The sequence below is a fragment of the Ovis aries genome, chromosome 6 (genome assembly GCF_016772045.2).
Source record: "Ovis aries strain OAR_USU_Benz2616 breed Rambouillet chromosome 6, ARS-UI_Ramb_v3.0, whole genome shotgun sequence".
NCBI lineage: Eukaryota > Metazoa > Chordata > Mammalia > Artiodactyla > Bovidae > Ovis > Ovis aries.
In genome coordinates, this window is record NC_056059.1 from 63526800 (window position 1) to 63547154 (window position 20355).

General features: G+C 37.8%; 1 protein-coding gene across 1 annotated transcript in view; it reads right to left on the reverse strand.

The window, feature by feature from the left end:
- Nucleotides 1–10761: 10761 nt before the first annotated feature.
- The window catches only part of KCTD8 (potassium channel tetramerization domain containing 8), a 283977-nt gene continuing 274383 nt past the window's right edge, over nt 10762–20355 (reverse strand). Inside the window, exon 2 of the mRNA XM_004009799.6 lies at nt 10762–14144. Coding sequence (XP_004009848.1) covers nt 13681–14144 — 464 coding nt within the window. The 3' untranslated portion in view covers nt 10762–13680. The remainder of the gene's footprint in view (nt 14145–20355) is intronic.

The following is a 20355-nucleotide window of genomic DNA, read 5'->3' on the forward strand; positions in this document are numbered from 1 at the left end:
TATTTTCAACATAGCCACAATATCACTGTTACAAATTATGATAATTTCTTATCACTAAACATCTCTCTTAAAGCTCTTTGACGATGATGATGATTATGATGATGATGATTTTTACAGTTGGTTTGACTGCAGTCAGGATAAAAATAATATCCCTACATAGATGTATAGTTTGTATCTTTTGATTGCAGTTTCTTCACTCTTTGTCTTTGTTTCCCTTGCCATTTTGTTATTGAAAATCAAATCATTTGTATTGTAAAATCTCCATTGTTTTAAAAATTACTAACTACATAATTTTATTATCTTTTCTGGGGGGTGGTCAAGCCATGGGCAGAAGAAGATGAGATGGTTAGATAGCATCACAGACTCAATGTATGAATTTGAGCAAACTCTGGGAGATAGAGGAGTACAGAGGAGCCTGGCATGCTGGAGTTCACTGGGGTCACAGAGTCAGATACTACATAGTGATAGAACAACAACAAGCCATCTTAATGAGGGGCTTTGGGGGAGGATGGAAGGGTTGAGAAAACAGTAAGATCCAACATCCTTTCCATGACTAGGATTCAACATCCTTTTCATGACTAGGATTCTCTAGCTTCAGAGTGCTGAACTCTATTGTCTGTTTTTTTTTTTTTTTTAATTTGATTGGGTTACAGTTGATTTACAATGTTGTGTTAGTATCATTGGAGAAGGAAATGGCAATCCACTCCAGCACTATTGCCTAGAAAATTCCATGGATGCAGGAGCTTGGTAAGCCACAGACCATGTTAGCATCAAGTGTACAGCAAAGTGATTCAGTTATACATATACATATATTCATTATCTTTCAGATTCTTTTCTAATATCAGTTCAGTTCAGTCACTCAGTGTCTGACTCTTTGCAACCCCATGAATCGCAGCATGCCAGGCCTCCCTGTCCATCACCAACTCCTGGAGTTCACTCAGACTCAGTCCATCGAGTTAATGCCATCCAGCCATCTCATCCTCTGTCGTCCCCTTCTCCTCCTGCCCCCAATCCCTCCCAGCATCAGAGTCTTTTCCAATGAGTCAACTCTTCACATGAGGTGGCCAAAGTACTGGAGTTTCAGCTTTAGCATCATTTCTTCCAAAGAAATCTCAGGGCTGATCTCCTTTAGAATGGACTGGTTGGATCTCCTTGCAGTCCAAGGGACTCTCAAGAGTCTTCTCCAACACCACAGTTCAAAAGCATCAATTCTTTGGCGCTCAGCTTTCTTCACAGTCCAACTCTCACATCCATACATGACCACTGGAAAAACTATGGCCTTGAGTAGATGGACCTTTGTTGGCAAAGTAATGTCTCTGCTTTTCAATAAGCTATCTAGGTTGGTCATATGTTTCCTTCCAAGGAGTAAGTGTCTCTTAATTTCATGGCTGCAGTCACCATCTGCAGTGATTTTGGAGCCCCAAAAAAATAAAGTCTGACACTGTTTCCACTGTTTCCCCATCTATTTGCCATGAAGGGATGGGGCCAGATGCCATGATCTTAGTTTTCTGAATGTTGAGCTTTAAGCCAACTTTTTCGCTCTCCTCTTTCACTTTCATCAAGAGGTTTTTAGTTCCTCTTCACTTTCTGCCATAAGGGTGGTGTCATCTGCATAGCTGAGGTTATTGATATTTCTCATATAGATTATCACAAAATACTGAGTAGAGTTCTCTGTGCTGTGCAACAGGTCTTTGTTGGATCCTATATATATATATAAGATAAATAATCTGGTGGTTTAAACGGTAAAAAAAACTGCCTCCAATGCAGGAGACCCTGATTCAATCCCCAGGTCAGGAAGATCCCCTGGAGAAGGGAATGACACCCCACTCCAGTATCCTTGGCTGAGAAATCCCAAGGACAGAGGAACCTGGGAAGCTACTGCTCCTGGGGTCTCAAAGAGTCAGAACTGACTGAGTGACTAACTTTCACTTTCACTTTTTTCATGTTAATCTCAAACTCCTGATTTATCTTGCCCACCCCATATTTTCCCTTTGGTGACAATATGTTTGTTTTCAATATCCGTTTCTGTTTTGTAAATAAGTTTATTTGTATCATTTTAAAAAGCATCTTCCATATATGAGTGATATCATAGAGTATTTGTCTTTCTTTTTCTGACCTACTTCACTTGTGTGATGAGCTCTAGGTCCATCCATGTTGCTGCAATTAGTCTTATTTCCTTCTTTCTTATGACTGAGTACTATTCCATTGTATATATGTACCACATTTTATTAAAAGGTTTCTTTATCCCCCATTTTCCCAGAAAGCTGGCAGTTAAATCTAGAGATCTGTCAGATTCATTTCTAATGGTTTTCATAAGAACTCATCATAGATGGTGCTGTGGTGCCTCAGCATGATGTTATGATTTGACAGTGGGATCAGATATTATTAGCCTGATTCTCCCATTATCCTTTCATGAATAATTTAAGTAGTCATGGATGACTGTTGTTTAGGTCCATTAAGGTTTATAAAATGGAAGCATTTTATTTTTTATTACTTATTCTGCCACAAAAATAAAGCTGAGGAAAAAGGAAAATGTGGTAGAAATGTGTTGTGGTAGTCAGAGCATGGGTTGGAAAAGAATTTCCAGACACAGAGCAGGAGAAAGGAATGAGTTTATTAAGAATGAAGAACAGAGATAATGTGGGCACCTCCTGACAGTCAGGGAGAGTCAATGCTTTTTGTGGTTTAGTAGAAAATTTTCATAGCCTCAAGACAAAAAAAAAAAAACCCTGCTGGAAGGGTGGCTTTATGTGATTGATCAGAGTACTATAGGGTGAATATAAGGCTTCCCTGGTGGCTCAAACAGTGAAAAGTCCATTTCCAATGCAGGAGTCATGGGTTTGATCCCTGGGTTGGGAAGATCCTTTGGAGGAAGGAATGGCTACCTACTCCATTATTCTTGCCTGGAGAATTCCATGGACTGAGGACCCTGGTGGGCAACAGTTCATAGGGTCACAAAGAGCTGACCAACACTAACAGGGTGACTACTGGGGTGGACCCCTAATTTGGAGTCAGGAAGCTTGCTGGTGATGATCAGGGAGGCTTTGGGCAATGGTTACACAGAGCCTCAGCTTCAGAGGTGAACTAAGTTCTGGGCTCTGCTTCTGTAAACTTGGTGCAAGGCCTCTCATCTGCAGGGCAGAACTCCACAGAATGGATTGTATACTGTGTTTCTTATATTCTCAACTTCTTTTTATTTTATATCACCAAATAGGTGAGGACTAAGCTGGCAAAACTTCATCTTTAGTTTCGAAGAGGTAGAGGAACGAACATTAACACATATCAGCAAATTTTGTCCCTGACTTAAATAAATATTGCAACGATGAGCACAAAGAAAGAAGCTGCAAATTCTTCTTGGGACTTAGAAGTAATTACAAATAGATGGAAACGTAGGGTCTGTGTGTGTGCGCACATTAATACCTGTTGGAAAAGATTAAACTGGATAAGATGCAGAAAATGGTGGACTTTCTTAATCACACAAATTTTTTTTCTTAACAGTGAGATGAACAGACTTAAGCAACAGAATATGAAAGATTTGTGTTGTAGTAAGATCACCTTTCTAACATTATGAAGGAGGGGCTGACAGGGAAAGGACTGAAGGCAGACCAGTGAAGTCCTTATTCCTGAAGCTGCAGTGGGAAATGATGACAGTGTGAACCTGTAGCTGTAGTAGACACAGTCCCGCTTTATACCCTTGGCGCAGTGCATGTTAAACTATGCCATGATTTCCAGTCTGTCTTCTACATTGAACTGCAATGAATATAAAATAAAGGTGATGGGAGCAATTTGCCCCAGGTGTAGGCAATAAAAGTAGATCCTTTTTAAATGCCAATAAAAATGACTATAAATTAATCTACTTTTGTATTATTACCATGCAACTGCAATTCTAAACAGCAATAGTATTAAAATACTCCTCCCAGATAAAAAATATTTTGTTGATCTAAGTTCTCGTTAATTTGTTTCTTTTCATGAGTTTTAACTAATCAGTTCCCATTTGGTCTCTTAGCAGCATTTTAGAGAAAACATAATTTCCCTCTACCTTAGTGTCTATGGCTGCACATAGAGACTAAGGACCGAGGAATAAAGAGACTGGGTGGATCTATGAAGAATTTATTCATGAGAATATAATCTAGAAGGGCTTCCCAGGTGGTTCAGTGGGTAAGAATCTGCCTGCAATGTAGGAGACTCAAGAGAAATGGATTTGATCCCTGGGCTGGGAAGATCCCCTGGAGGAGGGCATGGCAAACTGCTCCAGTATTCTTGCCTGGAGAATCCTATGGGCAGAGGGGCCTGGCAGCCTAGAGCTCATAGGGTCACAAAGAGTTGAACACAACTGAAGTGACTGAATATGCATGCATGAAGGTTACTATTAAAATATTCTTCAATAATATATTCTTCAACATAAGAATCATATATTCATTTTAAAATTATATTCAGAAGTACATACAATAATATTTTTTCTAATACCATTTTTTAAATTGGGCTTTCCTGGTGGCTCAGATGGTAAAGCATCTGCCAGCAATGCAGGAGACCCGGGTTTGATCCCTGGGTTGGGGAGATTCCCTGGAGAAGGCAATGGCTACCCACTCCAGTATCTTGCTTGGAGAATTCCATGGACAGAGGAGTCTGGCAGGCTATAGTCCATGGGGTCACAAAGAGTCAGACATGACTGATTGACTAACATTTTAACTCCTTTTAAATTGGAGGATAATTGTTTTACAACACTGTATTGGTTTCTGCCATATATGACTATGAATAAGCCATAAGTATGTTAAACATATGTCCCCTCCCTCTTGAGCCTCCCTCCCACCCTATCCCGTATCCCACCCCTCTAGGTCGTCTAGAGTGCCGAGCTGTCCTCTCTGTGTTATACAGCAGCTTTGCACCAGCTATCTATCTCACACATTGTTGTTGTTGCTGTTCAGTCGCTAAGTCATGTTTGCCTCCTTGTGACCCCATGGACTGCAGCACGCCAGGCTTCCCTGTTCTTCACCATCTCCCGGAGTTTGTTCAAACTCATGTCCACTGGGTCAGTGATGCAATCCAACCGTCTCATCCTCTGTTGCCCTCTTCTCCTGCCCTCAATCTTTCCCAGCACCAGGGTCTTTTCCAATGAGTTGGACACCACAGCTAGGAATTTTACACATGATAGTGTATATATGTCAATGCTACTCTTCATCTACCACAGTCTGCTTATATACTTAAATGTAAACTTTGCTCATTCCTTACAGAGTCCTCTTTCCAACATTCTCATATATACAAATCCAAATTCCCTTGCAAGTCCCAGTTCAAATTCCATTTCTACAATAAAACTGTCTCTTCTATGATATGTTTGAAATTAAATCCATTATTCTTGTTTCTTATTCACTGTTGTATCTTTAATATATTTGGTAAAATGCTTTGCCCATAGTAGACACCCTTGAAGTAGGCATCAATTACTTTGAATCCATATATATAGAAATTTTACATGACTTACAAGATTCTTTCAACCCTGTAGTTGTATGATTCTTCTAGCCTCTGTATGTTACACTTCAAAGCAAATGCTTTGGGGACTATAAAATAGAAAGGGAGAAAAAAGGTTGATTTATTTTTAAAGGTTTATAAGCATATTTTTGAAATTGCATCTTTTCTCATTGAACGTAACTATTTCTGGTAATCCTTGCTTAACTAACCTGTACTAAAATCATTAACATACAAGGTCACAGGTTATGTTTACTTTATGCCTACCAATGGTGACTAGATCTCTAGCTGGAGGTGCTTAAAACATACTTACCAAAATTGTATAGAAATGGGAATACCAGACCACCTGACCTGCCTCTTGAGAAACCTATATGCAGGTCAGGAAGCAACACTGGACATGGAATAACAGACTGGTTCCAAATAGGAAAAGGAGTACATCAAGGCTGTATATTGTCACCCTGCTTATTTAACTTATATTCAGAGTACATCATGAGAAATGCTGGGCTGGAAGAAGCACAAGCTGGAATCAAGTTTGCCGGGATAAATATCAATAACCTCAGATATGCAGATGACACCACCCTTATGGCAGAAAGTGAAGAGGAACTAAAAGCCTCTTGATGAAAGTGAAAGAGGAGAGTGAAAAAGTTGGCTTAAAGCTCAACATTCAGAAAACGAAGATCATGGCATCTGGTCCCATCACTTCATGGGAAATCGACGGGGAAACACTGGAAATAATGGCTGACTTTATTTTTTCGGCTCGAAAATCACTGCAGATGGTGATTGCAGGCATGAAATTAAAAGACGCTTACTCCTTGGAAGGAAAGTTATGACCAACCGAGATAGCATATTGAAAAGCAGAGACATTACTTTGCCAACAAAGGTCCGTCTAGTCAAGGCTATGGTTTTTCTAGTGGTCATGTATGGATGTGAGAGTTGGAGCGTGAAGAAAGCTGAGTGCCTAAAAATTGATGCTTTTGTACTGTTGTGTTGGAGAAGACTCTTGAGAGTCCCTTGGACTGCAAGGAGATCCAACCAGTCCATTCTAAAGGAGATCAGCCCTGGGGTTTCTTTGGAAGGACTGATGCTAAAGCTGAAACTCCAATACTTTGGCTACCTCATGTGAAAAGTTGACTCACTGGAAAAGACTCTGATGCTGGGAGGGATTGTGGGGCAGGAGGAGAAGGGGATGACAGAGGATGAGACGGCTGGATGGCATCATCAACTCGATGGACAATGGTTTGGGTAGACTCCTGGAGTTGGTGATGGACAGGGAGGCCTACTATGCTGCGGTTCATGAGGTCGCGGAGAGTCGGGCATAACTGAACGACTGAACTGCACTGATGAAATATTTTAAAATTAATCTTTGACTAACCTCTCATGAGGGATCAGTAATGTATGACTAATGAGTGGATTTGGCCTGAAAACATAAAGGAGTTTTTAGCAAGCCTAGTTAGGCAGGGAGAGTATCTATCAAAGATTATTTGGGAGATTATTACATTAAAAACAATGTTTACTCTTTTGCCAAAATCATTCATACCTACTGTGTGCCAGAAGTTGTCTAGTTATTGTTTCTCCTCATAGAAAGAAAAATAAGATCTTAGCCTATGCTAAAAAAACATTCCTTCAAATCAATGGAAACCACAAATGTCTATCATTACTCTTATATACCATAAAACACAATATGCAGAGCAAGACAAAATGTTTTTAAAGTGATTTGGTATTTCTGAGAATAGAATGATTAGTAATTCTCTATTGAGGGATTAAAAAAAGCTTTGGAGAGTAGGTGCTATTTAAATTGAAATGTGCAGTATGGGAAAGAATTTGAAAAAGTTTTTGTGTATTTTGTGGGGGAAGGTGACTTCAGGGTGAAGATAGAGCCTTTTAACTTATTTTATTTAAAAGACTTATTCTAATTAGATTTTAATAAAATATTTAAATAATTGTATTATGTAAATATAAGTAAAATATTTATTTAAAGTCTTTTACTTTTAAATAACTAGTAAATGGTGTGCAGTTTGCTTCTAGCTGTGAATCTGAAAAAGATGGATTGCTTCTACAGTAGATTACAAATGGTCACAGATTCCTTGTTTCTTCCATGAAGAGATATATACTCCCAAGAGGAGTGTATTTCCATATCGCTTACATTAAAAATAACTTGCTTTGACCAAAAGAAGGCAGGGTACGTGATGTTGTATGAGTTTGGAGCCAGGGCTCCCGATCCTTGCAACTTCTTGTCTTGACATTTGTAGAACCACCATGTGAACAAATTTGAGCTAGATTCCTGGAAAGTTAGAAGACTAAGACAACTTGATGAAACCTGTCAATGCCAAATATGGAATGAGACTATTACAGATTATTTGATTCCTGACTAATTATCAGTCAATTATCCAGGTGAGTAAGCCCAGGTGAGATCAGTAGGAGAACAGCCCAGCTGATTTCAGTCCAAATTGCCAATTCTTGGAATCATAAGCTGATAAACTGTTGCTGTTTTTAAGCCACTAGGTTTTGGAAGTGGTCTTTTGCCAGACAAAGGTAAATTGATATGGACCTATAATGCGGTACTAAAGTTTTTAGACTTTATTTTTCAAAAAGTAGGGGGCTGTATTATATCATCAATGAACAGTGGAATTTGAAATTAAAAACACACTATCATTAACATTAGTACTCCTTAAAATGAAATGCTTAGGTATAAACCTAACAAATATATACAAGCTCTGTATAAAGAAAACTACAAAAGTCTGATGAATTGAATCTACTAATAACAAAATAAATGGAGATATACCCCATGTCCATGAAGAGTAAGACTCAATATTCTCAAGATGTCAATTCTCAACTTGATCTATAGATTCAATGCAATTTCAATAAAAACCTCAGTAAGCATTTTTGCAGATATAAACAAACTGGTTATAAAGTTTAGAGGAAGAGGAAAAAGACTCAAAATAGCCAATACAATACTAACAGAGAATAACAATGTTAGAGGACTGATGCTATCCATCTTCAAGATTTAGCACAGAGTCTACAGTAATTAAGAAAATGTGATCTTCTTAAAAAAAAATCAATTAAATAAAACATAGATTCCCCTAAACAGACCCATATAAATATACTAAACTGATCTCTGACACAGAAGAAAAGGCAACACAATGGAGAAAATGCTCCTAAAATAACAAGATGTCCACATGCAAAAAATGAATCTGAACATAGACCTTACACCAATAATGAATATTAATTCAAAACTGATCACAGACGTGAAGGCAGAATGCAAAACTATAAATCTCCTAGAAGATAACATATGAACTTTATTCATAGTCGTCATAACTTGGAAGGAACCAGTTGTCCTTTAGTAGATGCATGACTAATAAACTGTGGTAAATCCAGGCAATGAGATATTATTCAGCACTAAAAGAGAGAGAGAGAGATGTCAAGCAATGACAAGACATGGAAGAACCTTAAATGCACACTACTAAGACTGTGTGGATCATGATAAACTGTGGAAAATACTGAAAGAGATGGGAATACCAGACCACCTGACCTGCCTCTTGAGAAATCTGTATGCAGGTCCGGAAGCAATAGTTAGAACTGGACATGGAACAACAGACTGGTCCCAAATAGGAAAAGGAGTATGTCAAGGCTGTATATTGTCACCCTGCTTATTTAACTTATATGCAGAGTACATCATGAGAAACGCTGGGCTGGATGAAGCACAAGCTGGACTCAAGATTGCCGGGAGAAATATCAATAACCTCAAATATGCAGATGACACCACCCTTATGGCAGAAAGTGAAGAGGAACTAAAAAGCCTCTTGATGAAAGTGAAAGAGGAGAGTGAAAAAGTTGGCTTAAAGCTCAACATTCAGAAAACAAAGATCATGGCATCTGGTCCCATCACTTCATGGGAAATCGACGGGGAAACACTGGAAATAATGGCTGACTTTATTTTTTTGGCTCGAAAATCACTGCAGATGGTGATTGCAGGCATGAAATTAAAAGACGCTTACTCCTTGGAAGGAAAGTTATGACCAACCGAGATAGCATATTGAAAAGCAGAGACATTACTTTGCGAACAAAGGTCCATCTAGTCAAGGCTGTGGTTTTTCCAGTGGTCATGTATGGATGTGAGAGTTGGACTGTGAGGAAAGCTGAGCACCGAAAAATTGATGCTTTTGAACTGTGGTGTTGGAGAAGACTCGTGAGGGTCCCTTGGACTGCAAGGAGATCCAACCAGTCCGTTCTGAAGGAGATCAATCCTGGGTGTTCATTGGAAGGACTGATGTTGAAGCTGAAACTCCAGTAGTTTGGCTACCTCATGCGAAGAGGTGACTCATTGGAAAAGACTCTGATGCTGGGAGGGATTGCGGGCAGGAGAAGAAGGGGCAATAGAGGATGAGTTGGCTGGATGGCATCACCAACTTGATGGACATGAGTTTGGGTGAATTCTGGGAGATGGTGATGGACAGGGAGGCCTGGCATGCTGCGATTCATGGGGTCACAAAGAGTCGGACACGACTGAGCGACTGAATTGAACTGAACTGAACTGAAGTGAAAGAAGCCAACCTGGGAAGACTATGTATAGCATGATTCCAACTATAGAATCTTCTGAAAAAGAAAGCATCATGCACATGTAAAAAGAACAGCAGTTTCCAGTGGTTGAGTGAGGGGTGAAAAATGAATAAGCAGAGCATGGAGGATTAGAGTGAAGAGAAAATACTCTCTGTGGTACTGTAATGATGGATGTGTGTCATTATACATTTATCCAAGCTCACAGAATGTAAAATATCAAGAGTGAACAATAATATAACCTATGGACTTTGGGTGACAATGACGCATCAATGTATGTTCATCAATTATAACAATGTACCACTCTGGTGGAGGATGCTGATATTGGAGGAAGCTATTCATATTGGAGGGTAAGGAATACATGGGAAATTTCAGTACCTTCCTCTCAGTTTTGCTGTGAACCAAGGCTTAAAATGATTATGAAATAAAATTGTGTCCACCAACCTAACACAGCACAGCAGTTATTATCTAACTGCTAGGTTGCACCTTCTCTGGCCTTTTGGTTAGAGAAAGCAGGGTTCTGTTGATGCTTGTTTTTTCCGCACCTGTTTTTCTGTGTTAACAGCTTCTTCAGCTATAAATAGGCAAAAAGAAAGCCCAAGAAACTCCAATAACATGTTGTTCTTTGGGTTCTAAAACCTCTAGTCAGCTTTCCTTCTTATTAGCTTTTCAGAGTCTCTTAAGAGTGTTCACATATAACATCTAGGGTTTTGGGGTATACTGAATGAAAAAAATAGGGCAAGTAGATCAACTCAAAATTGAAAATCTCACAATTTCACTTTTATTTTCTTCTCTCATCTCAGTTAATACTCAATATGTTTCCAGTTTATTTTAATAATGAAACATCAGGTCACAAGTTAAGTAAAACCCGTATATCAAGCAGTATTTTTTTATACCATTTGAACATCAAAGGTACATCATATGGGCATCAAAATGCATTTATTCTCCCAAAATATTCAAATTCTTCTAGCTTTTCTGATTTTTGCAACCTTCTAGATTTTATCTACTGATATTTTGGTAAAGTTTTATATAGCAGTTTTAGTCTAAGCCATCTTTAAATTTTGGAGTCTCCTTTTTTTTCAAAGAAGGGTTCTCATTCTAGCTTCCTCCCTTGATCCTCTTGTAGCCCCATTTGGGACAAGACAGGAACTAGCCTCTGGTGAAAGCATAATAGTATGGGAGAATCAGACCATAAGCTTCTTCCCAAGGGCAACGGCTAGTAATTTGTATTTCTTGAGTATGTTGTTAACCTTTCAGCCAAATGCTTGGTGTATGGTAAGTGCTCAATAGACTATTAAGGAAATAGGTTCTAATTTTCTAAGAAGGAGTTAGAAATCTTATGGGACTTCCCAGTCTTAAGGGTATCACTTCTCTTGTGGTAGAGATATCAAGATCTGAAATAGTTCTTATTTACCAGATTCTTACCCCTGCAATTCTATTTGAAATTTTGTATTGGAAATAATAGAGGAGGGTGTGAGGTATTCTTCAGAGCTACTCGCTGCCCTTCAGTGCTGGGCTTTCTATCACAGTGGGATCACCTCTACTGAATTTGCATTTCCAAAGCTCATTTACCAACTGCTTGTACTCATGTTGGGAAAATGGAAAGTGTTGGTGGGAATTGAAATGTGGGAAGCTAGGATAACCTATCCCCTTTGTCTTTGCTTTGGGAGGCATCTTTGAAAATGACCATGACTCCTTAGAGACTATAGTTCTTATTGAACAGCTTACTCCTCTCTATTCGAAAATTTCCATCTGACAGTACTGGCTCCAAAAATTCTGGTAAGCCCACTACCTGTCTTTCCCCTCCATCTCCAGGAGTGGTGGTGATGCTTAACTTCAATTACCTCATTTAAATCTTCTCTATCATGTTATTAATACCCCTGTTATCCCTAAGGTCACATTAGTGGTAGTGGTAGGGATGGGTAGAGATGGGAACAGTAGCAACCTAACCACAAGCTCTGTCCATTTAACCAGTGTGTTGCAGCTACACTTGGCCAACTGAGTGGGTGGGACTGCCATCCTTCCCAAAATGAAATGCAGAATTTTTTAAGAGTAGCTCCTTCACTAAAACCTGATAGGTTATTCAAGGCAAATCATACATTTGGGTTTTCTTTAATACTCCACTGTAGATGGTATTTTATATAATAGAGGAGTGAGAAATCTAAAACTACATCCAAAAATGAACATCAATTTTAAATTTTGAGTTAATAATGCTTATCTTCCAATATTACCCTGGAAGAAATGATACTACAAGTGCTGCTCAACTTTTATTTCAACTAACCACAGAGGAGATTGAGCTCTGATTATTAGAGATATTTTTGTCCTCCTGGTGCCTATTCTTTAGCAAAATTTTGGGATATTATATATTTTTTGCTGTGGACATGGTGAGGCAAAAATTGTGTGGCTTATGATAAGAAAGATTATTTTCATATATGCAATCAGGAAGAAAGCCCTTGTCATTCAGGCTGAACTTTTAGCTTCTTGTTGACATTTTTGTCCCATAATTTGCAAGCAGCAACTTCCCAATTAGATTTAGGGAGACTTTCAATCCAGTTGTCAGCTAAAATAAAATTTTAGTGCATCCTCAGATGAAATAGTTTTCTCTTGCAGGCTAAGGGTTTATTAATCAATACCAAATCTATCTGAATTTGACTCTACCTCCATTTTGAATTATAAGTCTCTATCTTGTCAACATTAAGTTTGAACGTATCATTCTCCAGCTCAGCATTTTAAAGGAAAAACTGAAGGCAATGTAACAACTGAATATTTTAAAAGAAGAGTCAATAGAGATCAAGAAATTCTAATATATATTTCCTTTTTAAATAAATACATAAAGCTCTTCACCATTTCCCTCAATTATTGTGATTAACATGAGAGTAAGATCTTTCCGAGCATCATTATGCCAATTTTCACAGCCTGATGTAAGGACTCATTTCACAGAAATAATCATAACTAGCATTAATAGATGAATGTCAGTGCCATAACACAAGATCATAAGGCATATTTACATCATCTTAACATACAGAACACCATACACATACACAAAAAATCACAGATCCAGACAAATAAAATTCAGTCTCTTAGCTTACATTTATAGGCTTTGTCTGAACCATATTTTTTTGCTATTTTTTCATAATTATTTCTTTCCAAGCAACAAACAGATCTTCCTATGTCTTGTGATTTATTTGTAATATTGTGCTCATGCAAAAGTAATACTTGTTTTATTGCATTAACATTTAAACAGTTTTGGATTTGGGTCCCAAAACTATCATCTAACATTTTACTTGATGTTGCTTCATCCATATCGTCACTTTATTTGGAGTGATATGATGATTTCTTTTTGGTGAGTTACAAAATGACAAACATAGCCAGTTGACCACAGTTCAAAAATCAAGATTCTAAGCTTCTTGATCATGCACATATTACTTTCATTCTTGCAAAATTTTTTGAATCAGGAACACGATTTGATTCAATATTAGTTTTCTTTTTTGAAATATTTCTAAAAACAACAACAACAGAAAGAAAGAAAGAAAATACTGTCCCACATCCACTGTTCATGAAAAGGAAGAGCAGCAAGAATCACACTGACCATTGTTAGTACACAGTCAGGTGGTGACACCGGTAAACACTGAACGTCACTGAAACACTGCAGGGATGTGACCGTTACTATAACCCGTACTTCTGTAACAGTTCAGATTGCCACTGGCGTTTGCGCTCTGGAAAATAATCTGGAATGTGGATTTTTTTAAAATCCTGAATGCACTTTTTCATTTCTTCTTCCACACTTAGCTTCTCACAGACTTTCTTTTTGGAAAGATTGGTTTCCCGGGACTTGCTGATGAGCGTCTGAAAGAGTTCACTGTTTCTGCGTTTGTCTGGCTGGGGCATCCATTGCACAGGTGCTTTTTTGGAAGGACGATCCAAAGTTAAGGTGTTAGGTTGGTGAGCTGTCGCCTGCTGGGCACTGGGCGGGTTGTTGTCCTGGGGAGTGCTCGCCTCTGAGTGGCTGTCGCAACTGGAAGTGGAGAGCTCATTACAGGAAGTCCCGCTCTCACTTCCTTTATCCGTGACTTTGTCATGTTTCCTATCTTCGTGTTCTTGTTTAGGTGACACTATTTTCTGAGGTGGTCCTAAAAAGGAAAAAAGAAGTAGAAAAACTGAGTAAGAAGTGGGAAAGTCAAATTAAATAAGCTTTATATATATATTTTTTATTTTCAACCACAAACATTTAAGAAAAATGTGGTCTGCTTTCCTAATTAATATTTAAGGAATTAAATCCAACACTTGGTACAGTTAATGTACACTGAAGCATGCAATGTGCTGATTAATTATTGAAAATAATTAAATTTGAGAGGTTTGCTTGATGAGCATTTATCCCATAACAGATCATCTATAACTTCATGCTAAAAAAAAGATTTTTTGTTATTTTTAGTTACTAGTTCCTGCAATCTGAAAAAGATATCACATATAAATATTTTGTTAGTCCCATAACTGTTTTATTGAACAGTTAGTTCATTTTTGTTTTAGCTAATGGCATTAGTTGTCCTTTGCATATATAAATAATTCACCATCATAATGCAGAAGGTACCATGGCTCTGTTTTACAAAGTAACAGTATTCTCCAGGCCCAGAAGTGCAATAGCATCATTTATGCTTCCAAGAGGGAAACTGGTTTAAATCTTATCCTCCATCTCTTAATCTTGTTTCCTGTCTACTTTCTTGGAGAGAATCATGAAAGCACTGTAAGATATATAGGTACCTAATATTATGCTGAAAAATATAGTTGAAATATAGTATTCTCTTAAAGTTCAAGGCTTACCATTTGAGGTAAATTACCTAGGAGGGCAACTTTCAGAAAATGATAGTTTGCCAAGATAATTATTTCATATACACAAACAGTTTATTTCCAAGAGGGAGCATGTTTTATTTTCCTTGACTCTGTTGTGGGATTAGGATCTCCATCTAACATTTATTGAACATCACCACATACCCAGAACTATAATAAAACCTTGATTTTAACTTGAGCCCAATCATTCAGAAATATAAGTTACCCAGATGTTTTTCTCTTGTATTCAACATTTATGCACAAGTTATCTGAACCATAATTGAAATGAAAAGCATCAGTATTTTAAACAATTGCATAGAGGATTCTACTGTGCAGCCAGAGTTGAGAATAACTGGTCAGATTCATAGGGTCTCAGCCTTAGCCACATATGGAATTATCTGCAAAGCATGGATTATTGATGCCTTGATCCTAACCCCAGATGTCCTGCTCAATGCTACCTGATCATTGGGTCATTTAATAGATTCAGGTGATTTCAACATGCAGTTAAGATTCTGAGGGTTTCCTCAGTCTAATATATATGAATTAATAACCAATATGAATAGTCTATATTACTTAGAAGGGTGAGGAAACAAACAAGAAAAATACTTTTCATAAGAGCACCCACTATGTATTGCTGCTGCTGCTGCTGCTAAGTTGCTTTAGTCATGTCCAACTCTGTGCAACCCCATAGACTGCAGCCCACCAGCTATCACCAATTTCCCTATTTAAAATTAGAAGAAAACACACTGATGCTAGACATTTAGTTGAGAGGGAGTAAAGATTCTAAAAAACTTTAGAACATTTTGGAAGGCTGCCCTAGTGGCTCAGTGGTAAGGAATCCACCTAAAAAGACAAGACACTTGGGTTTGATCCCTGGATCGGGATGATCCCCCAGAAAAGGGAATGGCAACCCACTCCAATATTCTTGCCGGGAGAATTCAATAGACAGAAGAACCTGGCAGGTTACGGTCCATGGAGTCGCAAAGAGTCGGACATGACTGAGTAACAAACACACACACACACACACCCACACCCACATATACACACCATACAAAAAGGTCTAGTACAGTAATTCTCAACAATGAGAGTACATCATTGTCATTTTTTTAATGTACAAATGTACAGGTCCATCTCTGGAGATTTTGTTTGCTGAATGAACGGTTTGTATGTATGTATTTAAATGGCAGTCAGGTGGCAAAGGAAGTACAGCATCTGTTTATCTAATTACCTTAATGGCGGAATGTAATCCCAACCTAGCATAATGCCCACTAGCCTAGTAAAATGTAAACTATAAACAAATGGTTTTTACCTGTTTACCAAACTTGTGTGTTATTTTAACCAGAAATCTCCACAGAGGAATCTAAGATTTTCATTCCCAAAGATGACTAAAGGGTTAAACTGCAAGTAGCTGGGAAAGCCAATTTATGTTTAAGAATTAATGAGTAATGAGAAATCATTTTCTGTTAATAGGCAGGGGATAGAATATTAAATAGAGCTATCCAGGCAGAAAAGTAGTAACATCAAAGAGGAAGGCAGTACAGAGATACCGTATACCATTAAAGCAAATGGTTCATTCTGTTTTGATTCCCTGGGGAACAATGCTCAATGAGCTAGGCCAGGAAGAACACAGAGGAACATGAAGTCCATTTGTTCAGACACCAAGTTGTGTCCAACTCTTTGTGACCCTATGGTCTGCAGCACTCCAGGCCTCCCTGTCCCTCACCATCTCTCAGAGTTTGCCCAGGTTCATGTCTATTGAATCAGTGATGCCATATGAAGTCCATGTGTTAACTATGTAAATTATATAGAGTTATTGTTCTTAATGGTGTTAATAATTATCCATGGAAAAATACTCCCCAAAATACACACACACGAATGCAGGCTCCACAGTACAGCAGAATGCAATATATGTATGCTGGAAATGGGTTACTCTTGTTTGTAGTGTAAGATGGAAGCTCAAGGAAGACTTCTTTGAAGAGGCATTGATATACCAGATGCCATGATCTTATTTTTCTGAATGTTGAGCTTTAAGCCAACTTTTTCACTCTCCTCTTTCACTTTCATCAAGAGGCTCTTTAGTTCTTCTTCACTTTTGGCCATAAGGGTGGTGTCATCCGCACATCTGAGGTTACTGATATTATTCCTGGCAATCTTGATTCCAGCTTGTGCTTCTTCCAGCCCAGTGTTTCTCACGATGTACTCTACATATAAGTTAAATAAGCAGGGTGACAATATACAGCCTTGATGTACTCCTTGTCCTATTTGGAATCAGTCTGTTGTTCCATGTCTAGTTCTAACTGTTGCTTCCTGACCTGCATATAGGTTTCTCAAGAGGCAGGTCTGGTGGTCTGGTATTCCCATCTCTTTCAGAATTTTCCACAGTTTATTGTGATCCACACAGTCAAAGGCTTTGGCATAGTCAATAAAGCAGACATAGATGTTTTTCTGGAACTCTCTTGCTTTTTCCATGATACAGCGGATGTTGGCAATTTGATCTCTGGTTCCTCTGCCTTTTTTAAAACCAGCTTGAACATCTGAAAGTTCATGGTTCATGTATTGCTGAAGCCTGGCTTGGAGAATTTTAAGCATTACTTTGCTAGCATGTGAGATGAGTGTAATTGTGTGGTAGTTTGAGCATTCTTTGGCATTGCCTTTCTTTGGGACTGGAATGAAGACTGACCTTTTCCAGTCCTGTGGCCACTGCTGAGTTTTCCAAATTTTTTGGCATATTGAGTGCAGCACTTTCACAGCATTATCTTTCAGGATTTGAACTAGCTCAACTGGAATTCCATCACCTCCACTAGCTTTGTTCGTAGTGATGCTTCTTAAGGCCCACTTGACTTCACATTCCAGGATATCTGGTTCTAGGTGAGGGATCACACCATGGTGATTATCTGGGTCATGAAGATCTTTTTCTACAGTTCTTCTGTGTATTCTTGCCACCTCTTCTTAATATCTTCTGCTTCTGTTAGGTCTATACCATTTCTGTCTTTTATTGAGCCCATCTTCGCATGAAATGTTCCCTTGGTGTCTAAAATTTTCTTGAAGAGATCTCTAGTCTTTCCCATTCTATTGTTTTCCTCTATTTCTTTGCCTTGATGGCTGAGGAAAGCTTTCTTATCTCTCCTTGCTATTGTTTGGAACTCTGCATTCTAATGGGTGTATCTTTCCTTTTCTCCTTTGCTTTTTGTTCCCCTTCTTTTCACAGCTATTTGTAAGGCCTCCTCAGACAGCGATTTTGCTTTTTTGCATTTCTTTTTCTTGGGGATGGTTTTGATTTCTGTCGCCTGTACAATGTCACAAACCTCCATCCATAGTTCATCAGGCACTCTATCAGATCTAGTCCCTCAAATCTATTTATCACTTCTACTGTATAGTCATAAGGGATTTGATGTAGGTCATACCTGAATGGTCTAGTTGTTTTCTCCACTTTCTTCCATTTCAGTCTGAATTTGGCAATAAGGAGTTCATGATCTGAGCCATAGTCAGCTCTCGGTCTTGTTTTTGCTGACTGTATAGAGTCTCCATCTTTGGCTGCAAAGAATATAATCAATCTGATTTCAGTGTTGACCATCTGATGATGTCCATGTATAGAGTCTTCTCTTGTGTTGTTGGAAGCGGGTGTTTGCTATGACCAGTGCATTCTCTTGGCAGAACACTATTAGCTTTTGCCCTATTTATTCTCTATGTCCATCCATCTTATCACGAATGGCACAATTTTATTATTTTTAATGCTTAGTAAGAATTCATTATGTGTATATCTATCTATATACACTTATGTATTTGTATATGTATATAGATATATAAACCATACACACCAAAGCTTCTTTAGCCATTTGTCTACTGATTAGCTCTTAGGGTCCTTCTATACCTTGGCTCTTGCAGATAATGATTCAATGAATATAGGGATGCATTTATCTTTTTCTAATTAGTATTTTCATTTTGGGGGATAAATATCTAGGAGTGAAATTGCTGCATCATACGGTAGCTCTGTTTTTAATTTTTTGAAGAACACACTTTCTAATATATAGAATGCTATCATAGTTCTTGCATAAATCATTAAGGGTAATAGTCTCCTTTTGATTTATGGTAGAATTTTTGATGATGCATAACATATTATATATTATAATTTCTATTTAATTAAGCACACTTTAAATCATTACTGATAACTTAGTTGATTTAAATTGAGACTAAGATATAATAACAAAATGATTTTTGCATTTTTATGACATGAGATTTAATAAAAAAGAAATGAATTAGAAGGGAATAATGATTTATTCTAGTTACTTAGTTTTCTGTGAATGCCTGCTAATTGTATGCTTCCAGGGATAATTTAAAACTTTACATCATTCCATTCAATGATCCAAAGTCATGTGAAAAGCCTTAGTAAGCACATGAATAATCATTTAATAATAAGTCCTGCATATACAGGAACAGCATGACTGTCAGAAACTTTCCTGTGTCTCTTCTGCTAATAATAGAATCAAATATATAACTGTGATCTTCTTAAAAGCATTCTGCACTCTGAATTACAGCACCAATCAGACTTAGTATAAGAAAAGAAGGATAGAAAAAGAAAATTAAATGTGATTTGGTGACTTAATCAGCTGGACTTTCTTCCTTCACTTAATTATTAGAATAGGCGACAAATCAGTGAACAATAAGATTAACTTTAAAAAGGAATTAGCTATTTAAAAGTTCAATATATGTGTGCAGTTAGAAACCTTTCAAAAAGTATTTGGAAAAGTAAATCTTCCACTTTTCATTTGACTATTTGCCATTAAATACAGTAGGATTTTCATCCAGGAGTTGACTGTCTTTCCAGGGGAGTTGAGCTCTACCTAGGAGACCTGCAAGCCAGCTACCTAGTTCATGCCACTCCACAATTAATTTTTAAAAAGCAGTGAAGACACATATGCACACATACACACAATACACATTATACTCCCTTATTAGATGCACACCTTTCTTCACTGTGGTGGAAGATCTGAGGCTAAGCTTGTCTCAGCCTCTCTAGCAAGTACTTTGTGCTATTGATATCATCAAATATTTGTTAGCCCCTAGATTCATTTATGTGATAAAGTTCTGTGATTCTAATTTACATCATGAATAGTAAGAACTATTTCATGTAGTAAAACTTTACTGAATATTAAATATAAAACATTAAAGAGTTACCATTAATAGAAATTACCTTTTAGAATGGGGAAACAAATTCAACTTCTATTTAAATACTTCACAGAATTACAGGATTCCAGGGTAATTTTCTCTAAATTCATTGATAAGAAGTGTAGTTCTAGAAGATATCAACTTACAATTGTTTCATTAAATCTATTCTTGCCACTGAAATGCTGGCAGTAAGAATGACACTTAAGGCAACACAGTGCAGACTGGCTGGGCTCACGTTCTAGCTCAAGAACTTAACTAGGTGTGTTTTCTTGGTCGGGTTATTTACTTTCTTTGGGCCTCTGCTCCTGTTTAAACTTCATCGAGTTGCAGCAAGGATTAAATGAGCTAGCA